At 42.2% G+C, this 25789-nt stretch overlaps 1 protein-coding gene across 1 annotated transcript in view; it reads left to right on the top strand.

Annotated features, from left to right (window-relative positions):
* Positions 1-25789, top strand: part of LRRC72 (leucine rich repeat containing 72) — a 52905-nt gene that overhangs the window by 22735 nt on the left and 4381 nt on the right. The window contains exons 5-8 of the mRNA XM_038741589.1: positions 711-821; positions 16435-16524; positions 20308-20472; positions 24102-24129. Coding sequence (XP_038597517.1) covers positions 711-821; positions 16435-16524; positions 20308-20472; positions 24102-24129 — 394 coding nt within the window. The remainder of the gene's footprint in view (positions 1-710; positions 822-16434; positions 16525-20307; positions 20473-24101; positions 24130-25789) is intronic.

The following is a 25789-nucleotide window of genomic DNA, read 5'->3' on the forward strand; positions in this document are numbered from 1 at the left end:
AATGTTGGTATTTGTTAAGTGCTTACTATGTGCAAAGCACTGTTCTAAGTGCTGGGAAGGATACAAGATGATCAGGTTGTCCCACGTGGGGCTCACAGTCTTAATCCCCATTTTCCAGATGAGGTAACTGAGGCACAGAGAAGTTAAGTGGCTTGCCCAAGGTCACACAGCTGACAAGTGGCTGAGCGGGGATTCGAACCCATGACATCTGACTCCCAAGCCTGCGCTCTTTATACTGAGCCACGTTGCTTCTATTAATACCAAAACAAGTTCACAGTATTTATTATACACCCTACACTGGGCAGAGCACTGAACCGATCACTTATAAAATGAACAGAACTAAAGGATTTCTAGTAGTAAAAGTTGCCCTAATTACTTCAGAAATAAGAAACAAAAAAGGGACACATTCCCTGCCCGGAAAATGTCTACTCGGTAACACTAGGCCAAACCTACAGTCTAACAGGAAGATCCGACAGCCATGAAGAAGTTAAAAGACTGCAAGACTAGACTAAATGATAAAGGCAAACAGATAACTAAATCAATAATAAGTCAGCAAACAGAAAAAGGGAAAAGAATAATCAGGTCAGGGCTGGGGAGGGATGGGGTAAGGGAAGATTAACAAGTGATCAACAGTGAAAATGGTATTTGATTCCTATGTGCTTTCCCTTCCCACTTCAGATGAAGTAAATAATTGTTGTGTTTTGTTTTAGGTCTACGACGTTTGGGTTTGCTGCAAATCCTCATGCTACACAACAACCAGATTCAAAATCTTGGGGCATCGGTGAAGGAATTAAAGGGAATGGTGTATCTGCAAAAACTAAGTACTACTTGATAGAGTTCTGTCAACAAAATCAAATGGGTCACTGGCTTTCAAATGGAAATGTCATTCCATTATTAGAAAGTGCTCTAAGACTCTGGATAAAAAGGGATATGGTCACTTTTGGGATAAAATGGTAGTTTTGTTCTTGAAGAACCTGGTGTTAGGGGAAAATGATTTAATCAATCAGTCAATCAGCTTACTGTGTGCAGAGCACTGTACTAAGCGCTTGGGAAGTACAAGTTGGCAACATACAGAGACGGTCCCTACTCAACAGTGGGCTCACAGTGGGAATTAACGGATCAGGAGGTAGATGGCTCAAAGACACCAGTATGGCGGGTATTTTTTCATAACAGTCAATCATTCAGTGGTATTTATTGAGTGCTAATTGTAGGCAGAGCATGGTACTAAGTGCTTGGGAGAGTGCAATACATGATCCCTCCCACAATAATCCAGATATCAATCAACCAAATCATATTTATTGAGTAGTTACTTTGTGCAGAACACTGTACTAAGTTCTTGAGAGAGTACAGTCTAACAAAATTGGGTAGACACAGTCCCTGACCACAGTAAGCTTACAGTCTAGAGTGTGGCTCAATTGAAAAAGCCCAGGCTTTGGAGTCAGAGATCATGGGTTCAAATCCCGGCTCTGCCACTTTTCAGCTGTGTGACTTTGGGCAAGTCACTTAACTTCTCTGTACCTCAGTTACCTCATCTGTAAAATGGGGATGAAGACTGTAAGCCTCACGTGGGATGACCTGATCACCTCCCCAGTGCTTAGAACAGTGCTTTGCACATCATAGTAAGTGCTTAACAAATGCCATTATTATTATTATTATTATTATTTCTGATCTAGCCAAATGCACGATACACTACTGTTTTATTGCATCAAATTCTGTCAAGTGAAATGACACAAAGAAACACAGACCAAGCATTATATGGTATGGCACAGTAAGGCTGAAGCAGAGGCTGGAAAGCATGGGAGCATTACCACCTACATCTTCACGATCATTTCTTCCCCCAATAATCTACTTGCACCGACTTGTATGTCATATTATAGCAGAATCATGTTCCTTAATATTTCCCTTGTGTCATATCCATATCATGCAATAACAACATGTGTTGGCACAAAAATGACACTTCTTCAGTGTTCTTATTTTCTATCACGTTCAGAAAGAACGTCATAAATAAAGCACATCTGGGGGTATGTTATATGACTACTGAGCTAAAGACTTAAAAACAAAACCTGAAATGCTGCAGTTATTGACCACGTCGTCAGGCAAACACACAGGTTTTTGGTCACTAGAAGTTCTGAGAGAACTAATGCTATTGCGGTTGGAGGAAATTTTTGTCGCCCTGGAGCAATGTCTGTTACATTTGCTTAGCTCTTAAAGATGTTTACCTCATCTAAGTTGGAGCCTAAAAATATATTTTCCACCAGAAAATTCCTTTCAAAAAGTGAGCCAAGTTCCATACACGCACGTTCTCGATGATTTACACTTCCTCCGCCACTGCTTGCCCTTTGTAAAACAGGCCTGTTGTTACTTCCAGCTGTCTATCTTCAGGGAAATCTTTGAAATTAATTGAAAAGGTGTTTTAAAAATGGATGGAGCTCTTAGAAATAGGGTGCTGACTCACTGTAGAAAAAAAAGTGGTCTTCTGATTCTACAGTGGAGCTAATTATTCTGATGATTGTGTTGTGTTTTTCTTTCTCATTTGCTTCGTTAATCAGTGGAGTAACCTGTGTAGGAAGTAAAATTATCTTTGCTAGAGCACAGGTATTAAGCCCATGTGGATGTTTTTATACTCTGATAGGTAAATGAAAATTGCTTCAACTGAATCTCAAATTAAGATAAGGGAGAAGGTGCTGGCGCTGTGAGTTTCCCTCAGTCCAATCGCCTAGAGGAGAGGCAGATTAAACAGAATTATCCGATCAAAAGGGAATGTGTATGCAGCTTCCTGCCATCATTTTTGAAGGAATGTGTCCCTGCTCATACCTGACTCTAGTAACTTTCAGACCCAGAAAGCTATTTTATAGCTTAGAAACATAATTTATGGAGATTTTCAATATCATCAATCCTGAACTCCTAAATGCTAGCTGTTTGCCGGGAAGGGGGAAAAGGCTTTAAAAATAAGACTCTCCTCATGAAACCCAAGAAGAACAGCTCAGGAATTAGAAGGAGAAAATGCCAATCGAATTATTGCTTCATCCTATCTCAGTGCTTTTTAAAAACCAGTTGGTTTAATCAAAGACAGAACTATAGTGTTCGCTCTAAGGTTGAACAGTATGGCGAGATTAATTAGCAATGAGTTTTAACGAGCACATGGAGTTCACTGTTCACCATTACGACTTCTAAGAGGACGTAAACAGAAATAGCAGGATACCAAATTGTCTCTTACCTCGACTAAGGCCTAGGTCAGTTATGCCTACTAAAAGATGTTCTTGAAGTTTATTGATTCAGGTAAAGCAGCCACATAATGAAAAGGAGCTCAGGAAAACGATAACAACAACAAAAACCAACGAGATCAACAACAATAAAACACACAGAGAATAGTCATTAAACTGATGAAATGGAAAGAAACGATTTAACCTAACTTTCCCATCGCAGTTGACAACACTTCCATCCTCCCCTCCTTTGAAGCCTGCAATCTTGGCGTAAACCTTGATTTCCAGTGCTTAGAACAGTGCTTGGCACATAGTAAGCACTTAACAAATACCATCATTATTATTTGTTATTATTATTATTATTATTATGAGAAGCAGCGTGGCTCAGTGGAAAGAGCATGGGCTTGGGAGTCAGAGAGTGTGGGTTCGAATCCCAGCTCTGCCACTTGTCAGCTGGGTGACTTTGGGCAAGTTGCTTAATTTTTCTGGGCCTCAGTTACCTCATCTGTAAAATGGGGATTAAGACTGTGAGCCCCATGTGGGACAACCTGGTTACCTTGTATTCCCCCGGCGCTTAGAACAGTGCTTGACACATAGTAAGCACTTAACAAATGCCATTATTATTATTATTATTTATTATTATTCATGTTGTCCTTCAACTCACATACTATGAGTGTTAGCTGTAGACTTTAAGCTCCTTTTAGGCAGGGGTTGTGTTTACCAACCCTGGTCCACACAATTGTCATGTTCTGATTATTAATCAATTGTTTTTATTGAGCGCTTACTGTGTGCAGAGCACTGTACTAAGTGCTTGGGAAGTACAAGTTGGCAACTGCTTTAACAACCTGCCTGCCTGTCCCCAACAGCTCTGCCTGATTGCATCCTTTTTCCTCTCCAGTCCATAATTTACTCTGCTGCCCAGATTATTTTTTCTACTATATCATGCTAAATACACGTAATAATAATAATGATGGCATTTATTAAGCACTTACTATGTGCAAAGCACTGTTCTAAGTGCTGGGGAGCTAACAAGGTGATCAGGTTGTCTCACGGGGGGCTCACAGTCTTAATCCCCATTTTATAGATGAGGTAACTGAGGCACAGGGAAGTTAACTGACTTGCCCAAAGTCACACAGCTGACAATTGGCAGAGCCGGGATTTGAATCCATGACCTCTGACTCCAAAGCCCATGCTCTTTTCCATTGAGCCACGCTGCTTCTCAAACCTCCAAAACCTTAAAAACCTCCAGTAGTTATCTATTCCCTGCACCAAGCAGAAAATCCTGGCCACTGGCTTTAAAGCACTCCAAGAACTCACCATTACACTCTCTTGCAGTTTGTTTCTCTCAACTTCTTTCTCTCTACTTCCGCTCCATTGCTCACGGACATTCTCTTGCCTGAAGCTCCTGTTTTCTTATTTTTCTTTCTTTCTTATGGCATCTTGGGTAAATCCAAGCTAATCAGGTTGGACACAGTCCATATCTCACATGGAGTTCACAGCATTAATCCCCATTTTTAGAGATGAGGTAACTGAGGCCCAGAGAAGTAAAGTGACTTGGCCAAAGTTACAAAGCAGATAAGTGTCAGAACCAGGATTTGAACCCAGGACCTTCTAACTCCCAGACCTGGGATTTGTCTCTCCACTAGGCCATGTTGCTACTTATTCATTCATTCATTCAATCATATTTATTGAGCGCTTACTATGTGCAGAGCACTGTACTAAGCGCATGGTAAGTACAAATCGGCAACATATAGAGATGGTCCCTACCCAACAATGGGTTCACAGTCTAGAAGGGGGAGGCAGACAACAGAACAACACAAGTAGACAGGCATCAAAACCATCAGAATAAATAGAATTATAGCTATATACACATCATTAATAAAATGGAGTAATAGAGTAATAGATAATAATAATAATGATGGCATTTATTAAGTGCTTACTATGTGCAAAGCACTGTTCTAAGCACTGGGGAGGTTACAAGGTGATCAGGTTGTCCCACGGGGGGCTCACAGTCTTAATCCCCATTTTACAGTTGAGGTAACTGAGGCACAGAGAAGTTAAGTGACTTGCCCAAGGTCACACAGCTGACAAGTGGCAGAGCCGGGATTTGAACCCATGACCTCAGACTCCAAAGCCCTTGCTCTTTCCACTGAGCCACGCTGCTTCTCAGACACGCAGACGCAATAGATATGTACAAATAAAATAGAGTAATGAGTATGTACAAATATATACAAGTGCTGTGGGGAGGGGAAGGGGGTAGGACGGGGGGTGATGGTGTGGGGAGGAGGGGTTCATTCATTCATTCAGTCAATCGTATTTATTGAGCACTTACTGTGTGCACTGAACTAAGCGCTTGGGAAGTACAAGCCGGCAACACATAGAGACGGTCCCTACCCAACAATGGGCTCACAGTCTAGAAGGGGGAGACAGACAACATAACAAAACATGGAGACAAGTGTCAAAATCACCAGAACAAATAGAATTATAGCTATTTGCACATTAACAAAATAAATAGAATAGTAAATATGTACAAGTAAAATAACCTTCCCTCTTTATAACTACCCATTCACAGCTCTTCCCATCTTAGCAGTAATAATAACTGTGATATTTGTTAAGCACTTACTATGTGCCCGGTGATGTACTAAGCCCTGGGGTAGATACGAGGTAACTGGGTTGGACACAGTCCCTGTCCCAAGTGGGACTCACAGTCTTAATCCCCATTTTACAGATGAGGTAACTGAGGCCCAGAGGATGAAGTGATTTACCCAAGGTCAACCAGCAGACAAGTGGCAGAACTGGAATTACAACCCAGGTCCTTCTGACTCCCAGGCAAGTGCTCCAACCTCTAGGATGCACTGCTTCTCTCTTCAACGACCACATTAAATCCTCTATCTTGCAGGTTTCCTCACTTGATTTTTCATCTCCCAACAACTCTGAATTTCTGGGCCGCTACACTCACACGCTCCAAATCTCCTGAAATACTTCTAGATTTAGCCATTTACCTCTTCTACTTTTTAAGCACTTAACCATATATTCATCCTTCCATTCTCTTCCTCTTGCTATCTGGAATTATTTTGTGTCTGTTTCCCCAGGTAAAGTGTAGGCTCCCAAGGGCAGGAACGATGTTTTCTAGCTCGGTTGTACTGTTCAAGACACTTAGTACAGGGCTTACTAAATACTACTGATTGTCTGGCAGAGCATAGTATATCAGTCTTTCCAGGAGTTGGTGGCCTTAGAGGTCAGCTGCAGTGGGAAAAGGATTGTGCACCCATTTAAATGGTGGACACTAAGAGGGCCTCTCCTTGGGACACTGTAATCAAGTTAGTTGACTTGCTCTCTGACTTCAAGGAGTTTACAATCTGGCAGGAGAGACAGACACAAAATCACTTTACAGATAGAAACTAGATGAAAAAAGAGCCAATGCACAGGAGTGAATGCTTAAGAAAATGAATACGTAAGCTATGTACTGTAACTGTTAATAGAAGGTGCAGTTATAAAAAGGCTTAGGTGATGCAGAAAAGTTTAAGAGGCAGTTAGTGGGGGTGTATGGAGGGGAGATTAGAAATTAATCAGGGAAAGATTCAAACCTCCTGTAGGAGATACAATGTCGGTAGGACTTTGAAGAGCCGAGGTGAGTCAACTTTGGAAGAGGAGGGAAATCCACACGGGGAGGCAAGGTTGACCAAGAGGTTGGCAGTGGGAGAGATGAGAGTCGTGTAAGATTGCTTACAGAAGCAGCGTGGCTCAGTGGAAAGAGCACGGGCTTTGGAGTCAGAGGTCATGCATTCAAATCCCGACTTCACCAAGTGTCAGCTGTGTGACTGGGCAAGTCACTTGACTTCTCTGGGCCTCAGTTACCTCATCTGTAAAATGGGGATTAAAATTGTGAGTCCCCCATGGGACAACCTGATCACCTTGTAACCTCCCCAGAGCTTAGAAAAGTGCTTTGCACACAGTAAGCACTTAACCAATACCATCATCATTATTATTATTGTTGCTTGAGGGGTATGAAGAGTGAGAGCTGAGGTGTAGTGGGAAAAGGCCCTACTGAGAGCTCACCTCCTCCAGGAGGCCTTCCCAGACTGAGCCCCTTCCTTCCTCTCCCCCTCGTCCCCCTCTCCATCCCCCCCATCTTACCTCCTTCCCTTTCCCACAGCACCTGTATATATGTATATATCTTTGTACATATTTCTTACTCTATTTATTTATTTATTTATTTTACTCGTACATATCTATTCTATTTATTTTATTTTGTTAGTATGTTTGGTTTTGTTCTCTGTCTCCCCCTTTTAGACTGTGAGCCCACTGTTGGGTAGGGCCTGTCTCTATATGTTGCCAATTTGTACTTCCCAAGCGCTTAGTACAGTGCCCTGCACACAGTAAGCGCTCAATAAATACAATTGATGATGATGATGATGATGAAAAGGGAGTGGAAAACTAAGAGAGAACTGATAACAGTCGTCAAGGGGAAGGAGTTAGAAATGAGATCCTCCCAACTCTCAGTCCCATGGCCTTTCTTTCAGGAAAGTTCTCTGGAAAAGGAATTTATTGAACGTTTTCTGTGTAAGGGAATGAAAGGCAGCATGCCCTAGTGGATAATGCATGGGTTTAGGAGTCAGGACCTGGTTTTAATCCCAGCTCTGCCACCTGTCTGCTGTGTGAACTTGAACAAGTCACTTCACTTCTCTGTACCTTGCTCTGCACACAGTAAGAGCTCAATAAATATGGCTGAATGAGTAATAGGCGCTTAATAAATACCAAAAAAGAAAAAAGGGCACAAAGCTAGGCTGATGACATATTCATAGCCTCATTCCCACAAACCAATTTTCTACCTTAAAGCACTTGAGTTTTTTTATAAACGATTTTCCCTGTGACTTCCTTTGCTCTCACTTCCAAGTTTTGGTAATTCTCATTGCCTACTCCTCTTACAATCAGTGGAATGAGTCATTTCCCATAGATTCCATTAATTTAAATGACACTTGTTTAAAAATAGTATTTGTTAAGCACTTACTATGTGCCAGGCACTGTACTAAGTAAGCACTAGGGTAGATACAAGCTAATCACGTAAGACACAGTCCATATTCCACATGGTGCTCGTAGTCTTAAACTCGATTTTAAGATGAGGTAACTGAGGCCCAGAGAAATGAAGTGACTTGTCCAAGGTCACACAGCAGACAAATATCATAGCTGAGATTAGAATCCAGGTCATTCTTACTCCCAGGCCCACGTTATTTCCACTAAGCCATGCTGTTTCTTATATCCCTCTGGGCATGTCACTCTGGGCACTCTGGGCATGTCTGGGCATGTCACCCCCTCCTCAAAAATCTCCAGTGGTTGCCTGTCAACCTACGAATCAAGCAAAAACTCCTCACTCTCAGCTTCAAGGCTGTCCATCCCCTTGCCCTCTCCTACCTCACCTCCCTTCTCTCCTTCTCCAGCCCAGCCCGCACCCTCAGCTCCTCTGCCATCGCTAACCTCCTCACTGGGCCTCATTCTCACCTGTTCCGCCATCGACCCCCAGCTCATATCCTTCCCCTGGCCTGGAATGCCCTCCCTCCACACAACCGCCAAGCTAGCTCTCTTCCTCCCTTGAAAGCCCAACTGAGAGCTCACCTCCTCCAGGAGGCCTTCCCAGACTGAGCCCCCTTTTTCCTCTCCTCCTCCCCATCCCCCCTCTGCCCTACCTCCTTCCCCCTCACAGCACTTGCATATATTTGTACAGATTTATTTCTCTATTTATTTTACTTGTATCTATTTATTTTGTTAATGATGTGCATGTAGCTATAATTCTGTTTGTTCTGATGATTTTGACACCTGTCTACATGTTTTGTTTTGTTTTCTGTCTCCCCCTTCTAGACTGTAAGCCCATTGTTGGGTAGAGACCGTCTCTATATGTTGCCGACTTGTACTCCCCAAGCGCTTAGTCCAGTGCTTTGCACACAGTAAGTGCTCAGTAAATACAATTGAATGAATGAATATTCCTTTGACTTTGACCATATTCCTTCAATTGTTTTCTCTCTTTTTGCCTCAACTCGGTTCAAATGCACACAAGAGTTGAGAAAAGATCAGAAGAATCCAAGCAGACCCAGCTTTCTTGTTCATGGCCCGAGGCTTTATTTTCAAACCGGGAAACTGGGCTCGGTAACCAGTTCTGTCAAGGTTGAGCCTGATTTATCTGGTAAATCCTAAATTGGCTCTGAGCTGCTTCCTTATTGGCTCAGGGACACACAATTGATAGCTGAGGAGGAGCTGGCTATCCTGTTTCCCTCTTCTCAACCTTCTGCTAGCCTGCAGGTTCATTCATTCATCCATTCAATCCTATTTATTAAGCGCTTACTTTATGCAGAACACTGTAGTGAGCACTTGGGAGAGTTCAAAACAACAGTAATCAGACACATTCCCTGGCCACAACGAGTAGTTTACAGTCTAGAGGGGGAAACAGACATTACTATAGATATAAATCAATAAATGACAGATCTGTACATAAGTGCTGTGGGCCTGGGATGGGGAATGACTAAATGAGGGTGATGCAGAAGGGAGTGGGAGAAGGGGAAAGGCCGGTTTAATCAGGGAAGGGGATTGAGGGGGATGCACTACTAATGATGGCATTTGTTAAGTGCTTACTATGTGCAGAGCACTGTTCTAAGAGCTAGGGAGGTTACAAGGTGATGAGGTTGTCATCATCATCATCAATCGTATTTATTGAGCACTTACTGTGTGCAGAGCACTGTACTAAGCGCTTGGGAAGTACAAATTGGCAACATATAGAGACAGTCCCTACCCAACAGTGGGCTCACAGTCTAAAAGAGGGAGACAGAGAACAAAACCAAACATACTAACAAAATAAAATAAATAGAATAGATATGTACAAGTAAAATACATAATTAGAGTAATAAATATGTACAAACATATATACATATATACAGGTGCTGTGGGGAAGGGAAGGAGGTAAGATGGGGGGGATGGAGAGGGGGACGAGGGGCTCACAGTCTTGATCCCCATTTTACAGATGAAGTAACTGAGGCACAGAAAAGTTAAGTGACTTGCCCAAAGTCACACAGCTGACAATTGGCGGAACTGGGGTTTGAACCCATAACCTCTGACTCCAAAGCCCGGACTCTTTCCCTTGAGCCACTCCGCTTCTCTAGGAGTGGGCAACATAATCAATGGTATTTACTGAGTGCTTCTTGCGTGCAGAGCATTGTACTGAGTGCTTGGGAGTGTACACTACAATAGAGTTGGAAGACATGATTCTTGTCCACAAGGAAATTACAGAAGGGAAGGGACAGGGCGAGAGTAGGGAGAGGTGTGAAAACCACTGCTCTCTGTCAGGTGGGGTGATTGGTGATTTGGGTGTCACTAGAAAACACTTAAAAACAGAGTTAGTGGTGAGAAGCAGCAGGGCTCAGTGGAAGAAGCACGGGCTTTGGAGTCAGAGGTCATGGGTTCCCGGCTCTGCCAGTTGTCAGCTGTGTGACTTTGGGCAAGTCACTTAACTTCTCTTTGCCCCAGTTACCTCATCTGGAAAATGGGGATTAAGACTGTGAGCCCCCCATGGGATAACCTGATCATTTGTAGCCTCCCCAGTGCTTATAACACTGCTTTGCACATAGTAAGCGCTTAATAAACGCCATCATTGTTATTATCTGACTCCCAGTCTTTACTCTTCCCAATGGACCATGCTGCTTCCCTACCTCTCATAAATGATAAGGAGTATTTCTGTCACTATAAACTCACACCTCACCCTGGGCTTCCAGGCTGTCCATCACCTCGCCCCCTCCTACCTCACCTCCCTTCTCTCCTTCTACAGCCCAGCCCACACCCTCCGCTCCTCTGCCGCCTCTAACCTCCTCAATGTACCTCGTTCTCGCCTGTCCCACCATCGACCCCTGGCCCACGTCCTCCCCCTGGCCTGGAATGCCCTCCCTCTGCCCACCCGCCAAGCTAGCTCTCTTCCTCCCTTCAAGGCCCTACTGAGAGCTCACCTCCTCCAGGAGGCCTTCCCCGACTGAGCCCCTTCCTTCCTCTCCCCCTCGTCCCCCTCTCCATCCCCCCATCTTACCTACTTCCCTTCCCCACAGCACCTGTATATATGTATATATGTTTGTACATATTTATTACTCTATTTATTTATTTATTTTACCTGTACATATCTATTCTATTTATTTTATTTTGTTAGTATGTTTGGTTTTGTTCTCTGTCTCCCGCTTTTAGACTGTGAGCCTGCTGTTGGGTAGGGACTGTCTCTATATGTTGCCAACTTGTACTTCCCAAGCGCTTAGTACAGTGCTCTGCACACAGTAAGCGCTCAATAAATACGATTGATTGATTGATTGATTGATTATTATTAACCCCTGAACACAGGAATTAGAGTACTTGAACCCAGAATGGTAGAATAGGGATCTTCATGTGGCATCTAATACTAACGATCTATCCATGGTATCTGCTGAGCACTTACTGTGTGCAGAGCACTATACTAAGTGCTTGGGAGAGTACAACAGAATTGGCAGACGTGTTACCTGCACACAGGGAGCTTACCATCTAAAGAGATATAGAAAAAGCGCATACTATAAATATAAATCAATAAATGACAGATCTGTACATAAGTGCCTTGGGCCTGGGATGGGGAATGAATAAAGGGAGCAATGAGGGTGATGCAGAAGGGAGTGGGAGAAGGGGAAAGCCTGGTTTAATCAGGGAAGGGGATACTAAGTGCTTGAGAGAGTACAACAGAATTGGTAGATGTGTTCCCTGCACACAGGGAGCTTACCATCTAAAGACATATAGAAAAAGCGCATACTATAAATATAAATCAATAAATGACAGATGTATACATAAGTGCTGTGGGCCTGGGATGGGGAATGAATAAAGGGAGCAATGAGGGTGATGCAGAAGGGAGTGGGAGAAGGGGAAAGCCTGGTTTAATCAGGGAAGGGGATACTAAGTGCTTGGGAGAGTACAACAGAATTGGTAGATGTGTTCCCTGCACACAGGGAGCTTACCTTCTAAAGAGATATAGAAAAAGCGCATACTGTGTTCTAAACACTAGGTGAGATACGAGATTCACTCATTCATTCATTCATTCAATCATATTTATTGAGCACTTACTGTGTGCAGAGCACTGTACTAAGCGCTTGGGAAGTACAAGTTGGCAACATATAGAGACAGTCCCTACTCAACAGTGGGCTCACAGTCTCCATTTGGATAAAATCCCTGATCCATACAAGTCTCACAATGTTAGGGGGAGCAAGATGATGATACTGAGGTACGGAGAGCTTAAGTGCCTTGCCCATACTCACAGAAGGCAAGCGGCAGAGCTGCAACTAGAACTTGGGTCTTTTGACTCCCAATTCTGCTCTCTTTCCACTAGGACACAACATCAACCTCTTGAGTAGCACAATAAAAGACTTACTTCACCTACTTCAGATGTGGGGATTGGGGATTGAGACTGTGAACCCCACATGGGACAGGGACTGTGTCCAACCCGATCTGCTTGTATCTACCTCAGCGCTTAGTACAGTGCCTGACAAATAGTAAGCGCTTAACAAATACCATCATTATTATTATGGTAACAATACTAATATCATTATATTATTAAATTATAATATAATAATTATATTATTTTTTATTATTATTCATCCAGACTAATTTAAGAAATATCAAATACTAAATATTTTCCAAGATTCTCACCTCCTGCTGTTCCAAATATGAAATCCCCTTTCAGTTCTGATGAGCACAAAGTTCTTATGTGTAGAAAACTACAGCTATTTCAGCATGACCTAGTGAAAAGAGCACCGACTGGTAGTCGGAGGACCTGGGTTCTAATCCGAGCTTCACCACTTACTTACCTGCTGTGTGACCTTGGGTAAGTCACTTAACTTCTCTGTGCCTCAGCTTCCTCATCTGTAAAATGGGGATTAAGATCATGAGCCCCATGTAGGACAGGGACTGTATGAACCTGATTACCTTGTATCTTCCCCGGTGCTTAGAACAGTGCTTGGCACATAGTAAGCACTTAACAAATACCATTATTATTATTAATCAATCAATCAATCAATCAATCATATTTATTGAGCGCTTACTGTGTGCAGAGCACTGTACTAAGCGCTTGGGAAGTACAAGCTGGCAACATATAGAGACAGTCCCTACCCAACAGTGGGCTCACAGTCTAGAAGGGGGAGACAGAGAACAAAACCAAACATACTAACAAAATAAAATAAATAGAATAGATAGGTACAAGTAAAATAGAGTAATAAGTATGTACAAACATATATACATATATTACTATTACTATTAGTAATTACTACTATTACTATTATTATTAGTATTACTATTTCCATTTTAGTATCTTTAGTTTAAGGTAAACACACACTTTTCACTCTGGCTTAATTCCTATTCCTGTTCCAAGTTCTGCATTTACTTCTATGCCTTTTCCTTTCATGATAATCCCCAAATTATCACACTCGGCTTGTCATCCATTTAAAATACATTTCTTCCACTTGGATTATCAATGTGAAATGATATCCCTGGCCCACACAGCCCAAAGTGAAGAACAGAGAGGGAAATTCTCCAGATCATTCAACTTTACAGTCAGACCCACCAAGTTATTTATTTTTTATGGCATTTGTTAAGGACTTATCCTGTGCCAGGCACTGTGCTAAGCGCTGAGGTAGATACAAGTTAATTAATTAATTCATTCATTCAATCGTATTTATTGAGCACTTACTGTTTGCAGAGCACTGTACTAAGCGCTTGGGAAGTACAAGTTGGCAACATATAGAGACGGTCCCTACCCAACAGTGGGCACACAGTCTAGAAGGGGGAGACAGAGAACAAAACAAAACATATTAACAAAATAAAATAAATAGAAGAGATATGTACAAGTACAATAAATAGAGTAATAAATACGTACAAACATATATGCATATATACAGGGGCTGTGGGGAAGGGAAGGAGGTAAGGCAGGGGGGTGGAGAGGGGGAGGAGGGGGAGAGGAAGGAGGGGGCTCAGTCTGGGAAGGCCTCCTGGAGGAGGTGAGCTCCCAGTAGGGCCTTGAAGGGAGGAAGAGAGCGAGCTTGGCGGATGTTGGGACAATTGCCAAATTCCTCCTCACCCACTTTAGTTTGGTATTCAGATGGCCGTCATGGTTTTCTCTCCATGTTGTAGGTATACCCATATTTTACTAAACGAAAAAAAAAAGACCAGATAATTTCAGTGATCTAAACGTGCCTATACACCCAAGATAAGGTCGTCTTGCCTTCGTGTTCTTTAAGGAGCTTTGTGTTACTCTGGTCTTCCATCAATTTCACATACAAATTATTTTAAGTAGCAACTACTTTGGAGCGAACCCAGAGGGGGAATGGATTTGGTCCTGAAAGGAGCCCTTTCTGCTACTGCCATCTTGTGTTTCTCCCTACCCTTAGCTTAACGAAAAGAAGAAATCAGTTAATTAACTCCATGATCTTCCAAAGATTTAGGGCTGGGCATTTTCTCATGCTCAAGAAACTGTGAATTTATGAATGAATTTATGAATTTATGAATAAATAAATATTTATTTATTTTACTTGTACATATCTATTCTATTTATTTTATTTTGTTAATATGTTTTGTTTTGTTCTCTGTCTCCCCCTTCTAGACTGTGAGCCCACTGTTGGGTAGGGCCCATCTCTATAGGTTGCCAACTTGTACTTCCCAAGCGCTTAGTACAGTGCTCTGCACACAGTAAGCGCTCAATAAATACAGTTGATTGATTGATTGAATCAATTACTGCATTTTAATAATAACATTGATGGCATTTATTAAGCGCTTACTGTGTGCCAAGCACTGTCCTAAGCGCTGGGAAGGTTACAAGGTGATCAGGTTGTCCCACGGGGGGGCTCACAGTCTTCGCCCCCATTTTACAAATATGAAATCCCCTTTCAATTCCGATGAGCACAAAGTTCTTATGTGTAGAAAACTACAGCTATTTCAGCATGACCTAGTGAAAAGAGCACGGACTGGTAGTCAGAGGACCTGGGTTCTAATCCGACTTCACCACTTACTTACCTGCTGTGTGACCTTGGGTAAGTCACTTAACTTCTCTGTGCCTCAGCTTCCTCATCTGTAAAATGGGGATTAAGACCATGAGCCCCATGTAGGACAGGGACTGTATGAGCCTGATTACCTTGTATCTTCTCCAGTGTAACTTCCCCAGTGCTTAGAACAGTGCTTTGCACATAGTAAGCACTTAAAAAATGCTATAACCCCCCCCCCCCAAAAAAAAAACGCTTAGTACCGTATTAGACACACAGTAAGTGCTTAACAAATACCATTAAAATAAGCGCTTAACCCAGGGCACTGCAGCCAGTAGCACTCAACAAATACAATTATGCTACCTTACTACTAGTAGTAAGATCCTAGCTACTAGTTCTAGGGGTACTAATAATGGTAATTGTAGTGCTTGTTAATGCTTAATTTGTTTTAAGCACTGGGGTAGATGCAAGGTAATCAGGTCAAGAAGCAGCATGGCTTAGTGGAAAGAGTCCAGGCTTGGGAGTCAGAGGTCATGGGTTCTAATTCCGGCTTCACCGTTTATCAGCTATGTGACTTTGGGAAAGTCACTTCACTTCTCAGTGCCTCAGTTCCCTCATCTGTAAAATGGAGATTAAACCTATGAGCCCCACGTGGGACAACCTGTTTACCTTTCATCTACTCCAGTGCTTAGAACAGTGCTTGGCGCATAGTAAGTGCTTAACAAATACCATCATTATTGTTATTATTATCATTATTAACTCCAAAACCCTCTGAATTTCATTCAAGGAGCCAGGGACCATCAGGAGCTGTGATTTATGTGTGCTTTACACACAGTAAATGTTCAAAAAATAGCACTGACTGATTGAGTGTGGTACTTAAACAAAATGAATAAGATTGGAAACCCCTGACAAGTTTAGCACTACTTTAGAAGGGAGTTATCTTTTTGAAGGGGATCATTTCAGGCTTGGAAGAACATGATTCAGTGTTTTGCCAATTCAGTTGTGGTTCGCCTTTGCCAGCGCCAGCCTTACTTTCATTACCAACTTGTACTTCCCAAGTGCTTAGTACAGTGCTCTGCACACAGTAAGCGCTCAATAAATATGATTGAATAGATGAATGAATGAATGAATTTCACTTTTTTATAAATCCTTATTTACTGATGGTTGCAAAGGAGTTCTTTGGATTTCAGTTTCCTTCATCTGGTTGTCTTCTCTTGCAGCCCTGTACCACAATCCCCTCTCGCAGAGTTCCGAATATCGTTTTTATACCATTTACCATCTGCCAGCCGTGCAACTGCTTGACAAGCAAAGTAAGGACGCTTTTCCCTTTTCAGAGGGATCTCGGAGACATGATTGTGACCTTCTAATTTAGAAACCTTCTAGTCCTGAGCTATTCATTTTAAGACTTTGCATTCAAAGTTTTACCTTGGTTTTGCGAAATAGATTATTTAAAACCAGACATCGTAAAGCTATACATGTTTTAATGCTCCTTTCATCATGTAATTCAATTTTTTGAAGCTTTATGGGCTCCCTCTGGTGGCTAATGTAAAAAAAATTAACGTAACTACACTGCTTATTAAATGAAAATCATTATTTATAATATTTAAAAGGCACTTCCCTTATACTGAGTAATATTATGTGACTGTGCATCTATTCTCCACCCTTGTGCAAACATTTGCAAGTTTTTTGACTGGTTTATGCACAATCATTTGCTATGAATCACTTTTAATCACTGGATTTAAAAATGTAGCCATAGATTCATATTCCTTCACACATTTTCTAAATGAAATATTGAAGACTTATATTCTTCATTTCAAGTTCTTAACAACAATTTTTATGATTTTTGAGATACAAATTGATTCCCCTTGCTTCCTCTATGATGTTCTTGTACCACTTTCCTGGTATCTGGAGTAGAGACAAGATGATCAGATTGGACCCAGAGCCTGCCACACATGGTACATCAATCAATCAATCAATCATATTTATTGAGCGCTTACTGTGTGCAGAGCACTGTACTAAGCGCTTGGGAAGTACAAGTTGGCAACATATAGAGACAGTCCCTACCCAACAGTGGGCTCACAGTCTAGAAGTACATGTCACTATCCTATCCCCATTTTACAGAAGACAAACCTGAGGCCCAGAGCAGTCAAGTGATTTGCCCAAGGTCACATAGCGGGCCATGTCTCCCAAATTCCAATCCCACTTGTTTATACTGATTCAATTGTTGTCCTTTTCTTTCTAATTTATTACCTGCCGAACGAAATGTAGCAGAGAGACAGTATGCTGAATGAATCAGAGGTGGATGAGGAGGTTTGTGTGGATTCCATATATGCTAGGAGTTGGTTTTTTAACAGTATTTGTTCATTCATTCATTCATTCATTCAATCGTATTTATTGAGCGCTTATTGTGTGCAGAGCACTGTACTAAGCGCTTGGAAAGTACAATTTGGCAACAGAAAGAGACAATCCCTACCCAACAACGGGCTCACAATCCAGAAGTGGGAGACAGACAACAAAACAAGTAGACAGGCATCACTAGCATCAAAATGGTCAGTCAGAGACGGGAAGTTCAGCCTCTACTTCGGATTCTTCAAACAAACACAAAGGACCAGTGCAAACACCAACTCCGGCTCCTTTCCTTGATGGCCTTCTCAAGTCCCCAATGAGTTTCCAATGAGTTTCCAGTCATTCAAAAATTCTTCAGCTTTTGAAATAAACCGTTCCCACTCGGAAGCGGTGGTGAAGTCCGTGATCTCAAACACCTCGGACTCGGGCTCACCGTCGGCTGCCATGTTGGGGCGCTGAGCTTGTTAAGTGCTTATTTTGTTAGTATGTTTGGTTTTGTTCTCTGTCTCCCCCTTCTAGACTGTGAGCCCACTGTTGGGTAGGGACTGTCTCTATATGTAGCCAGCTTGTACTTCCCAAGCACTTAGTACAGTGCTCTGCACACAGTAAGCGCTCAATAAATACGATTGATTGATTGATTGATTGATTACTGTGCTATGAGGGGTGGGATAGATACCGGCTAATCAGGTTGGGCACAGTCCATGTCCTTCATGGGGCTCACAGTCTTAATCCCTATTTTACAGATGAGGTAACTGAGACACAGAGAAGTTTCATGACTTGCCCAGGGTCACCCAGCAGACGAGTCTCTATATGTTGCCAACTTGTACTTCCCAAGCACTTAGTACAGTGCTCTGCACACAGTAAGCGCTCAATAAATATGATTGAATGAATGAGTGGTGAAGCTGGGATTAGAACACAGATCCTCTGATTCCAAGGCCCGTGGTCTTTTCCACTAGGCCATGCTGCTTTTCTGCAGTCGAACCCGTGGACTGAATGACATCACCCAAAGCCCTTATTTCTAAGAGGGGTGAAAATCGAAGACCATTCCTTGGGGACCACTTAGTAGTGAAAAGTGGGATGTTGTGAAACCTTCAGAGGAGACACTGTCAAGATGGTTAAAACAGCAAGAGGAGACAGCAGACAGAGGAAGGCATGGTCTAGGGGAAAGAACAGGGAACTAGGTTTTTGGAAACTCAAGTTCTGGTCCCAGCTCTGCCAGGTGCCGGCTGGGTGACCTTGGCCAAGTCACTTAGCCTCTATGGGTCTGTTTCCTCTTATGTAGTATGCAGAAAATGATCCCCTCTTCTCTCTTCCTCTTACATTGTTTGGCAGGAACTATGCTCTAACTGATTTTCTAGTATCTATGCCAGAAAGTCTGTAAAAAAAAACCAGGTGTAGCATTAGCGAAAAATTAGGAGAGCAGCGTGGCCAAGTGGAAAGACAATGGGCCTGAGAGTCAGAGGGCCTGACTTCTAATGTAGCTCTGCCACTTGACTGCAGTGTGACCTTCACAAAGTCACTTAACTTCTCTGTGCCTCAGTTATCTGTAAAATGGGGATTACGACTGTGAGCCCCATTTGGGACACAGACAGTGTCCGATCTGATTAGCTTGTATCTATCGCAGCGCTTAGAGCAGTGGCTGGCACATAGTAAGCGCTTGACAAATACCGCAATTATTATTATCATCTCTGGGCCTCTGTTTCCTGCTTTATGCAGTAGGGATACAAGCAAATCAGGTTGGACTATACCTGTTCTCCATCCTACTTAGGCTATGAGCCCCATGTGGGACCTGATTAACTTATATCTACCTCAGTGCTTGATGCAGTGCTTGGCAACTGGCAAGCACTTAACAAATACCCCAATTATTATGGTTATTATTGTTATTATTACTATTACTATTATTAACGTTATTATTACATGAGATTTTTGCCCTGGAAGTGAGAGAAGGGGAATTACAGAGAAAGTGGTTAAGCTGTTTTAAAGCTCAGTGGTCAAAGGGGATCAACTGGCAAAAATACCCACTGTTCTGACCCTGAGGGAAGTTGGGTACAAATTGTCTCTTTCTGTTGCCGAATAGTACTTTCCAAGCACTCAGTACAGTGCTCTGCACACAGTAAGCACTCAATAAATTCAATTGAATGAATGAACAGTGATTTTCTGGGGATGGAAGAAGTAAAGACCAGATTAATTTTATTTTATTTTAATTTTATTTTTTATTTTTTTATTATTTTTTATTTATTAAAATATTTTTATTTATCCATTAAATTATTTATATTATTTATTATTTATTATTTATTAAATTAATATTTATTAATTTCCTATTTATAATTTTAATTTTTTTATTTATTTAATTTATTTGTACATATCTATTCTATTTATTTTATTTTGTTAGTATGTTTGGTCTCTGTCTCCCCCTTTTAGACTGTGAGCCCACTGTTGGGTAGGGACTGTCTCTATATGTTGCCAATTTGTACTTCCCAAGCGCTTAGTACAGTGCTCTGCACATAGTAAGCGCTCAATAAATACGATTGATGATGATGATGATGATGATGATTAATGAGGAGCCAGGAGAGATTAATCCAGAAGAAATTATACAGCAGGGTACCCGACACCCTTTAAATCCAAAAAAATAGAAGCCGTAAAAAAATACAGGATAATTTAAAGGTATTTAATTTTTTTTCAACTATCCAAGATAAACCAATGCTATTGTTATATGGCTAATGAAGTGCTTTTTGTCCCTTCAACAGATGTTACACAAAAGGAAAGGGAATCAGCTTTATTCATTTTTGACCATAAAAAGGCAAGCATTGTCCAGTCAATAGCATTTGGTAAAAGAATAGATATTCCACTGGTTTGTATGACGACATCTCGTAGAAGACCAAGACTAGCCCAAACCTCTACCACCCCTCCAGGTAACAGAGGGTCTTTTTCAGCGGGAAGGGAGGAGGAGATTTTGTGTCTAATATGATTTCATCATTATCATCACCCTTTATCAAATGATAGTAGCTTTAATGTATTAATATAAAATTAATATAACAGGTTTCTGATATCCATATAATGTAAATCTCCCTCTTACTCAAGTGCAATTTTTTAACGAAACAATTTCATGTAGTCATAGCTATTGGAAATTTGTGCACAGTACTTAAGCAGGGAAAACAGAGTCTCTGAATTATGGTCACAGGTCCTAATTCTGGCTCTGCCACATGTCTGCTGTGTGACCTTGGGCAAGTCACTTCACATCTCTGGGCCTTAGTTACCTCATCTGGAAAATGGGGATTGAAACTGTGAGCCCCATGTAGGACAAGGACTATGTCCAGCCTGATTTGCGTGTATCCACCCTAATGCAGAGAAGCAGCATGGCTAGAGAAGCAGTGTGGCTCAGTGGAAATAGCCCTGGCTTGGGAGTCGGAGGTCGTGGGTTCTAATCCTGGCTCTGCCAGTTGTCAGCTGTGTGACTTTGGGCAAGTCACAACTTCTGTGTGCATCATCATCATCATCATCAATCGTATTTATTGAGCGCTTACTGTGTGCAGAGCACTGTACTAAGCGCTTGGGAAGTACAAGTTGGCAACATATAGAGACAGTCCATACCCAACAGTGGGCTCACAGTCTAAAAGGGGGAGACAGAGAACAAAACCAAACATACTAACAAAATAAAATAAGTAGAATAGATATGTACAAGTAAAATAAATAAATAAATAGAGTAACAAATATGTACAAACATATATACATATATACAGGTGCTGTGGGGAAGGGAAGGAGGTAAGATGGGGGGATGGAGAGGGGGACAAGGGGGAGAGGAAGGAAGGGGCTCAGTCTGGGAAGGCCTCCTGGAGGAGGTGTGCTCTCAGTAGAGCTTTGAAGGGAGGAAGAGAGCTAGCTTGGCGGATGGGCACAGGGAGGACATTCCAGGCCCGGGGGATTACGTGGGCCGGGGGTCGATGGCAGGACAGGCGAGAACGAGGTACAGTGAGGAGATTAGCGGCAGAGGAGCTCATCAGTTAACTCATCTGTAAAATGGGGATTAAGACTGTGAGCTTCAAAGGAGACAACGTGATCAACTTGTATCCCCCCAGTGCTTAGAACAGTGTTTTACATATAGTAAGCTCTTAACAAATGCCATCATTATTATTAGTCGTAGTAATATCACAGACACATCTAAGAGATGGTTTTTTTGTTGCTGACCTGGGCAGTTGCTCTAACTTACACCCAGGATTTCTGAAGCTGGCCAGCTCCCACAGCCATGCCCACAGCCGCAGCTTCTGAGAAAGCAGGTGTACACTAAATCCCAGTACCTTGTGGGAAGAGCACTGTACTGAGTGCCAGAGTTGGTAGACATGATCCTAGTCTTTAAGGAGTTTAAAATCTAGTGGAGGAGTTTACAGTTTTTTCAAAGAGTTGGAGAAACAATGTAACCCTGGAAAGTAGAAGCAACTGGGCCCACTGGACAGAGCCGGGACCGGGAGTCAGAAGGTCATGGGTTCTAAACCCAGCTCCTCCTCTTATCTGCTGTGTGATCTTGGGCAAGTCACTTCACTTCTCTGGGCCTCAGTTACCTCATCTGTAAAATAGGGATTAACACTGTGAACCCCATGTGGGACAGGGACTGTGTCCAACCTGATTAACATATATCTATCTCAGTGCTCAGAACAGCCTTAACAAGTACCATAATAATAATTATTATTGTTGTCTATACCTCAGTTTCCTCATCTGTAAAATGCTGATTAAGATAGTGAGCCCCATGTGGGACATGGACTGTGTCCAACTTGATTTGCTTTGCATCCCGGCTCTGCCAGTCTGCTGTGTGACCTTGGACTAGTCACTTACCTTCTCTATGCCTCAGTTACCTCATCTGTAGAATGGGGATTAAGACTGTGAGCCCCCTGTGGGATAAAGACTGCGTCCAACCTGACTGGCTTGTGTCTACCCCAGCACTTAGTACAGTGCGTGACACAGTAAGCTCCTAACAAATACTGTTAAAGAAAAGGACTTGGGAATCCAAGCTTTCCAGCCAACTTGGAGTCACCACTTATAGATTTTGAGAGACTCTAACAGCCAAGCAAGATTATTATAGAAGCAGTGTGGCTCAGTGGAAAGAGCCCGGGCTTTGGAGTCAGAAGTCATGGGTTCGAATCCCAGCTCTGCCAATTGTCAGCTGTGTGACTTTGGGCAAGTCACTTAACTTCTCTGTGCCTCAGTTACCTCATCTGTAAAATGGGGATGAAGACTGTGAGCCCCCTGGGGGACAACCTGATCACCTTGTAACCTCCCCAGCGCTTAGAACAGTGCTTTGCACATAGTAAGCGCTTAACAAATGCCATTATTATTATTATTTTCAGAAGTTTACAAACTCAGGTGACTGAGGGATGAGCCACTATCTGCCTCTTCTTAAGAGTGTGTGGAAGCAGGCCTGATTTCTGAATGGTGGAGGTGGAGAGGGAAGGAGTCAGGAGGTCCACACCTAACTCAGCTGGGAGTCATCAGTAGAGTGGTCCACAAACTGCACTTAAGTGCTTAGTACAGTGCTCTGCATACAATAAGTGCTTAATGAATGACTGATTGTTTGTTACCATCCGTGAATGGCTTAAAGGTATGCTTTCTCCTCAGTTCTTGAAATTTACCACCTGTACAGTAGCCTGCTTTCTTGGAGTTAAAAAGGAGTCTTCTGTTCTTTGTTATGAATAAGGAAAATGATGACTGTTTAGAAATTATATTTGAGCTTCATAAATTATATGTAGATGCTTATGTAGTATAGTGCTCTGCACACAAGCATTTAATAAATTCCATCGATTGTTTGATAAAATGCTGAAAATGGAGAGTTGTTTCACCATGAGGTAATGCACCCTCATTCTTATGATTATTATTATTAATAATAATAATAATAATAATGATGGTATTTGTTAGGCGCTTACTATGTGCCAAGCATTGTTCTAAGCACCGTGGGGATACATGGTAATCAGGTTGTCCCACATGGGGCTCACAGTCTTCATCCCCATTTTACAGATGAGGTAACTGAGACTCAGAGACGTGAAGTGACTTGCCCAAAGTCACACAGCAGACCATTGGCAGAGCCAATATTAGAACCCATGACCTCTGACTCCCAAACCCGGGCTCTTTCCACTGAGCCATGCTGAATTGGGGATACGCTGGGCTGGGAAACCTGACTCTTTACTGTTACAGGATCCTGAAAAAAACCCAAAAAAACAAAACCCAAAATAATAACAACAAAAAACTGGCTGAATTGATTTAGATTTAAATTTTCCTTGCCAATTGCACCCTGAATTGTCAAGACTTAGTCCATAACCCCATAACTTATTTGCTTGGCATTTTTCATTCAGAGTTTGTATAATTTGTTTCTATTGAAAAGTGGTTCCATTTTATGGGAGGTTGTGCTTGTGTAATGGGGACAAGAAATATCAGAATACGCTTATAAATCCCGACATGAAACTCTCCTGGAGACTTCTCATTCAGGAGGACATGAGGTTTAAATGGATTGAGGCTTCATTTAGAAATAACTCATTTTTAAACTTTGTCATTATAGATTCTGAATTTGACAGCCGTCAAAATAAGTAAGTGATACCCCACTATTTTTAATATGCGGTTTCATGCCTGAGATGGATTTTCTATCTTTCCAAGTCAAATCATTTGTTAATCAGTCATTTTACTATATGTCAAGAGCTGGGGTAGATATAATACAACTGGGTCAGAAACAGTGCATGGGACTCAGAGTATAAGGGGGGAGGAGAACAGATATTTAATCCCCATTTTACTGGTGAGGAAACTGAGGCCCAGAGAAATTAAGGGACTAACCCAATGTCACCAGAAGATACATGGCAGAGCCTGCATTAGCACCAAGTCTCCTGACTCTTGTTTTCTTTCTGTTTTCTTTCCACTGTCCAGGTTGCTTCCTAATAGGCAATTGGATGGGTCAGTCTGACAGAGAATACTGTAGAAAGTTCTCTGGCAGAAAATCATAGTTTGGTGCACGCCCTCCAGTGATTGTGCCAACCTACATGAGTCTATCATTCATTCATTCATTCAATCGTATTTATTGAGCACTTACTGTGTGCGGAGCACTGTACTAAGCGCTTGGGAAGTCCAAGTTGGCAACATATAGAGACGGTCCCTACCCGACAGCGGGCTCACAGTCTAGAAAGGGGAGACAAGAGGACAAAACAAAACGTGGACAGGTGTCAAGTCGTTAGAACAAACAGAATTAAAGTTAAATGCACATCATTAACAAAATAAATACAATAGTAAATATGTACAAGATAGAGTAATAAATCATTCATTCATTCAATCGTATTTATTGAGTGCCCACTGTGTGCAGAGCACTGTACTAAGCACTTGGGAAGTCCAAGTCGGCAACACACAGAGACGGTCCCTACCCAACAGCGGGCTCACAGTCTAGAAGGGGGAGACAAGACGACAAGACAAAACATGCGGACAGGTGTCAAGTTGTCAGAACAAATAGAAGAGCGCTTACTGTGTGCAGAGCACTGTACTAAGCGCTTGGGAAGTTCAAGTCGGCAACACATAGAGACGGTCCCTATCCCCGGAACATGATTTAAGACCAAAAAAAAAAAAATCCTGCATTGAATTCTTGTGCCTCCCCTCCCACACCAAACTCTTAGAAAAGCAGCATGGCTTAGTGGAAAGGCTTGGGAGTCAGAGGACATGGGTTCTAATCCCAGCTCTGCCACTTGTCTGCTGTGTGAACTTGGTCAAGACACTTCTCTGTGCCTCAGTTATCTCATCTGTAAAATGGGGGTTAAGGCTGTGAGGCCCCCATGGGACAACCTGATCACCTTGTATCTACCGCAGTGCTTAGAACAGTGCTTGGCACATAGTGAGTGCTTCACAAATACCATTATTATTGTTTCTTGTTACACTGCCTATCCTGGCTCTGCCACATGTCTGCTGTGTGACCTTGGGCAAGTCACTTCACTTCTCTGGGCCTCAGTTACCTCATCTGTAAAATAGAGATTAACACTGTGGGCTTCTGGGCCTCAGTCACCTCAACCGTAAAATGGGGATCAAGATTGTGAACCCCATGAGGGACATGGACTGTGTCCATCCTGATCATCTTGTATGTGCCCCAGTGCTTAGAACAGTGCTTGGCACATAGTAAGCACTTAACAAATTCCACAATTATTATTATTATACTATTATTGCATGTTTCCTCCATTAGATCATAAGCTCCTCAGTGATAAAGACTGCATCTCTATC

The sequence above is a fragment of the Tachyglossus aculeatus genome, chromosome 2 (genome assembly GCF_015852505.1).
Source record: "Tachyglossus aculeatus isolate mTacAcu1 chromosome 2, mTacAcu1.pri, whole genome shotgun sequence".
In the NCBI taxonomy this organism is placed as follows: Eukaryota; Metazoa; Chordata; class Mammalia; order Monotremata; family Tachyglossidae; genus Tachyglossus; species Tachyglossus aculeatus.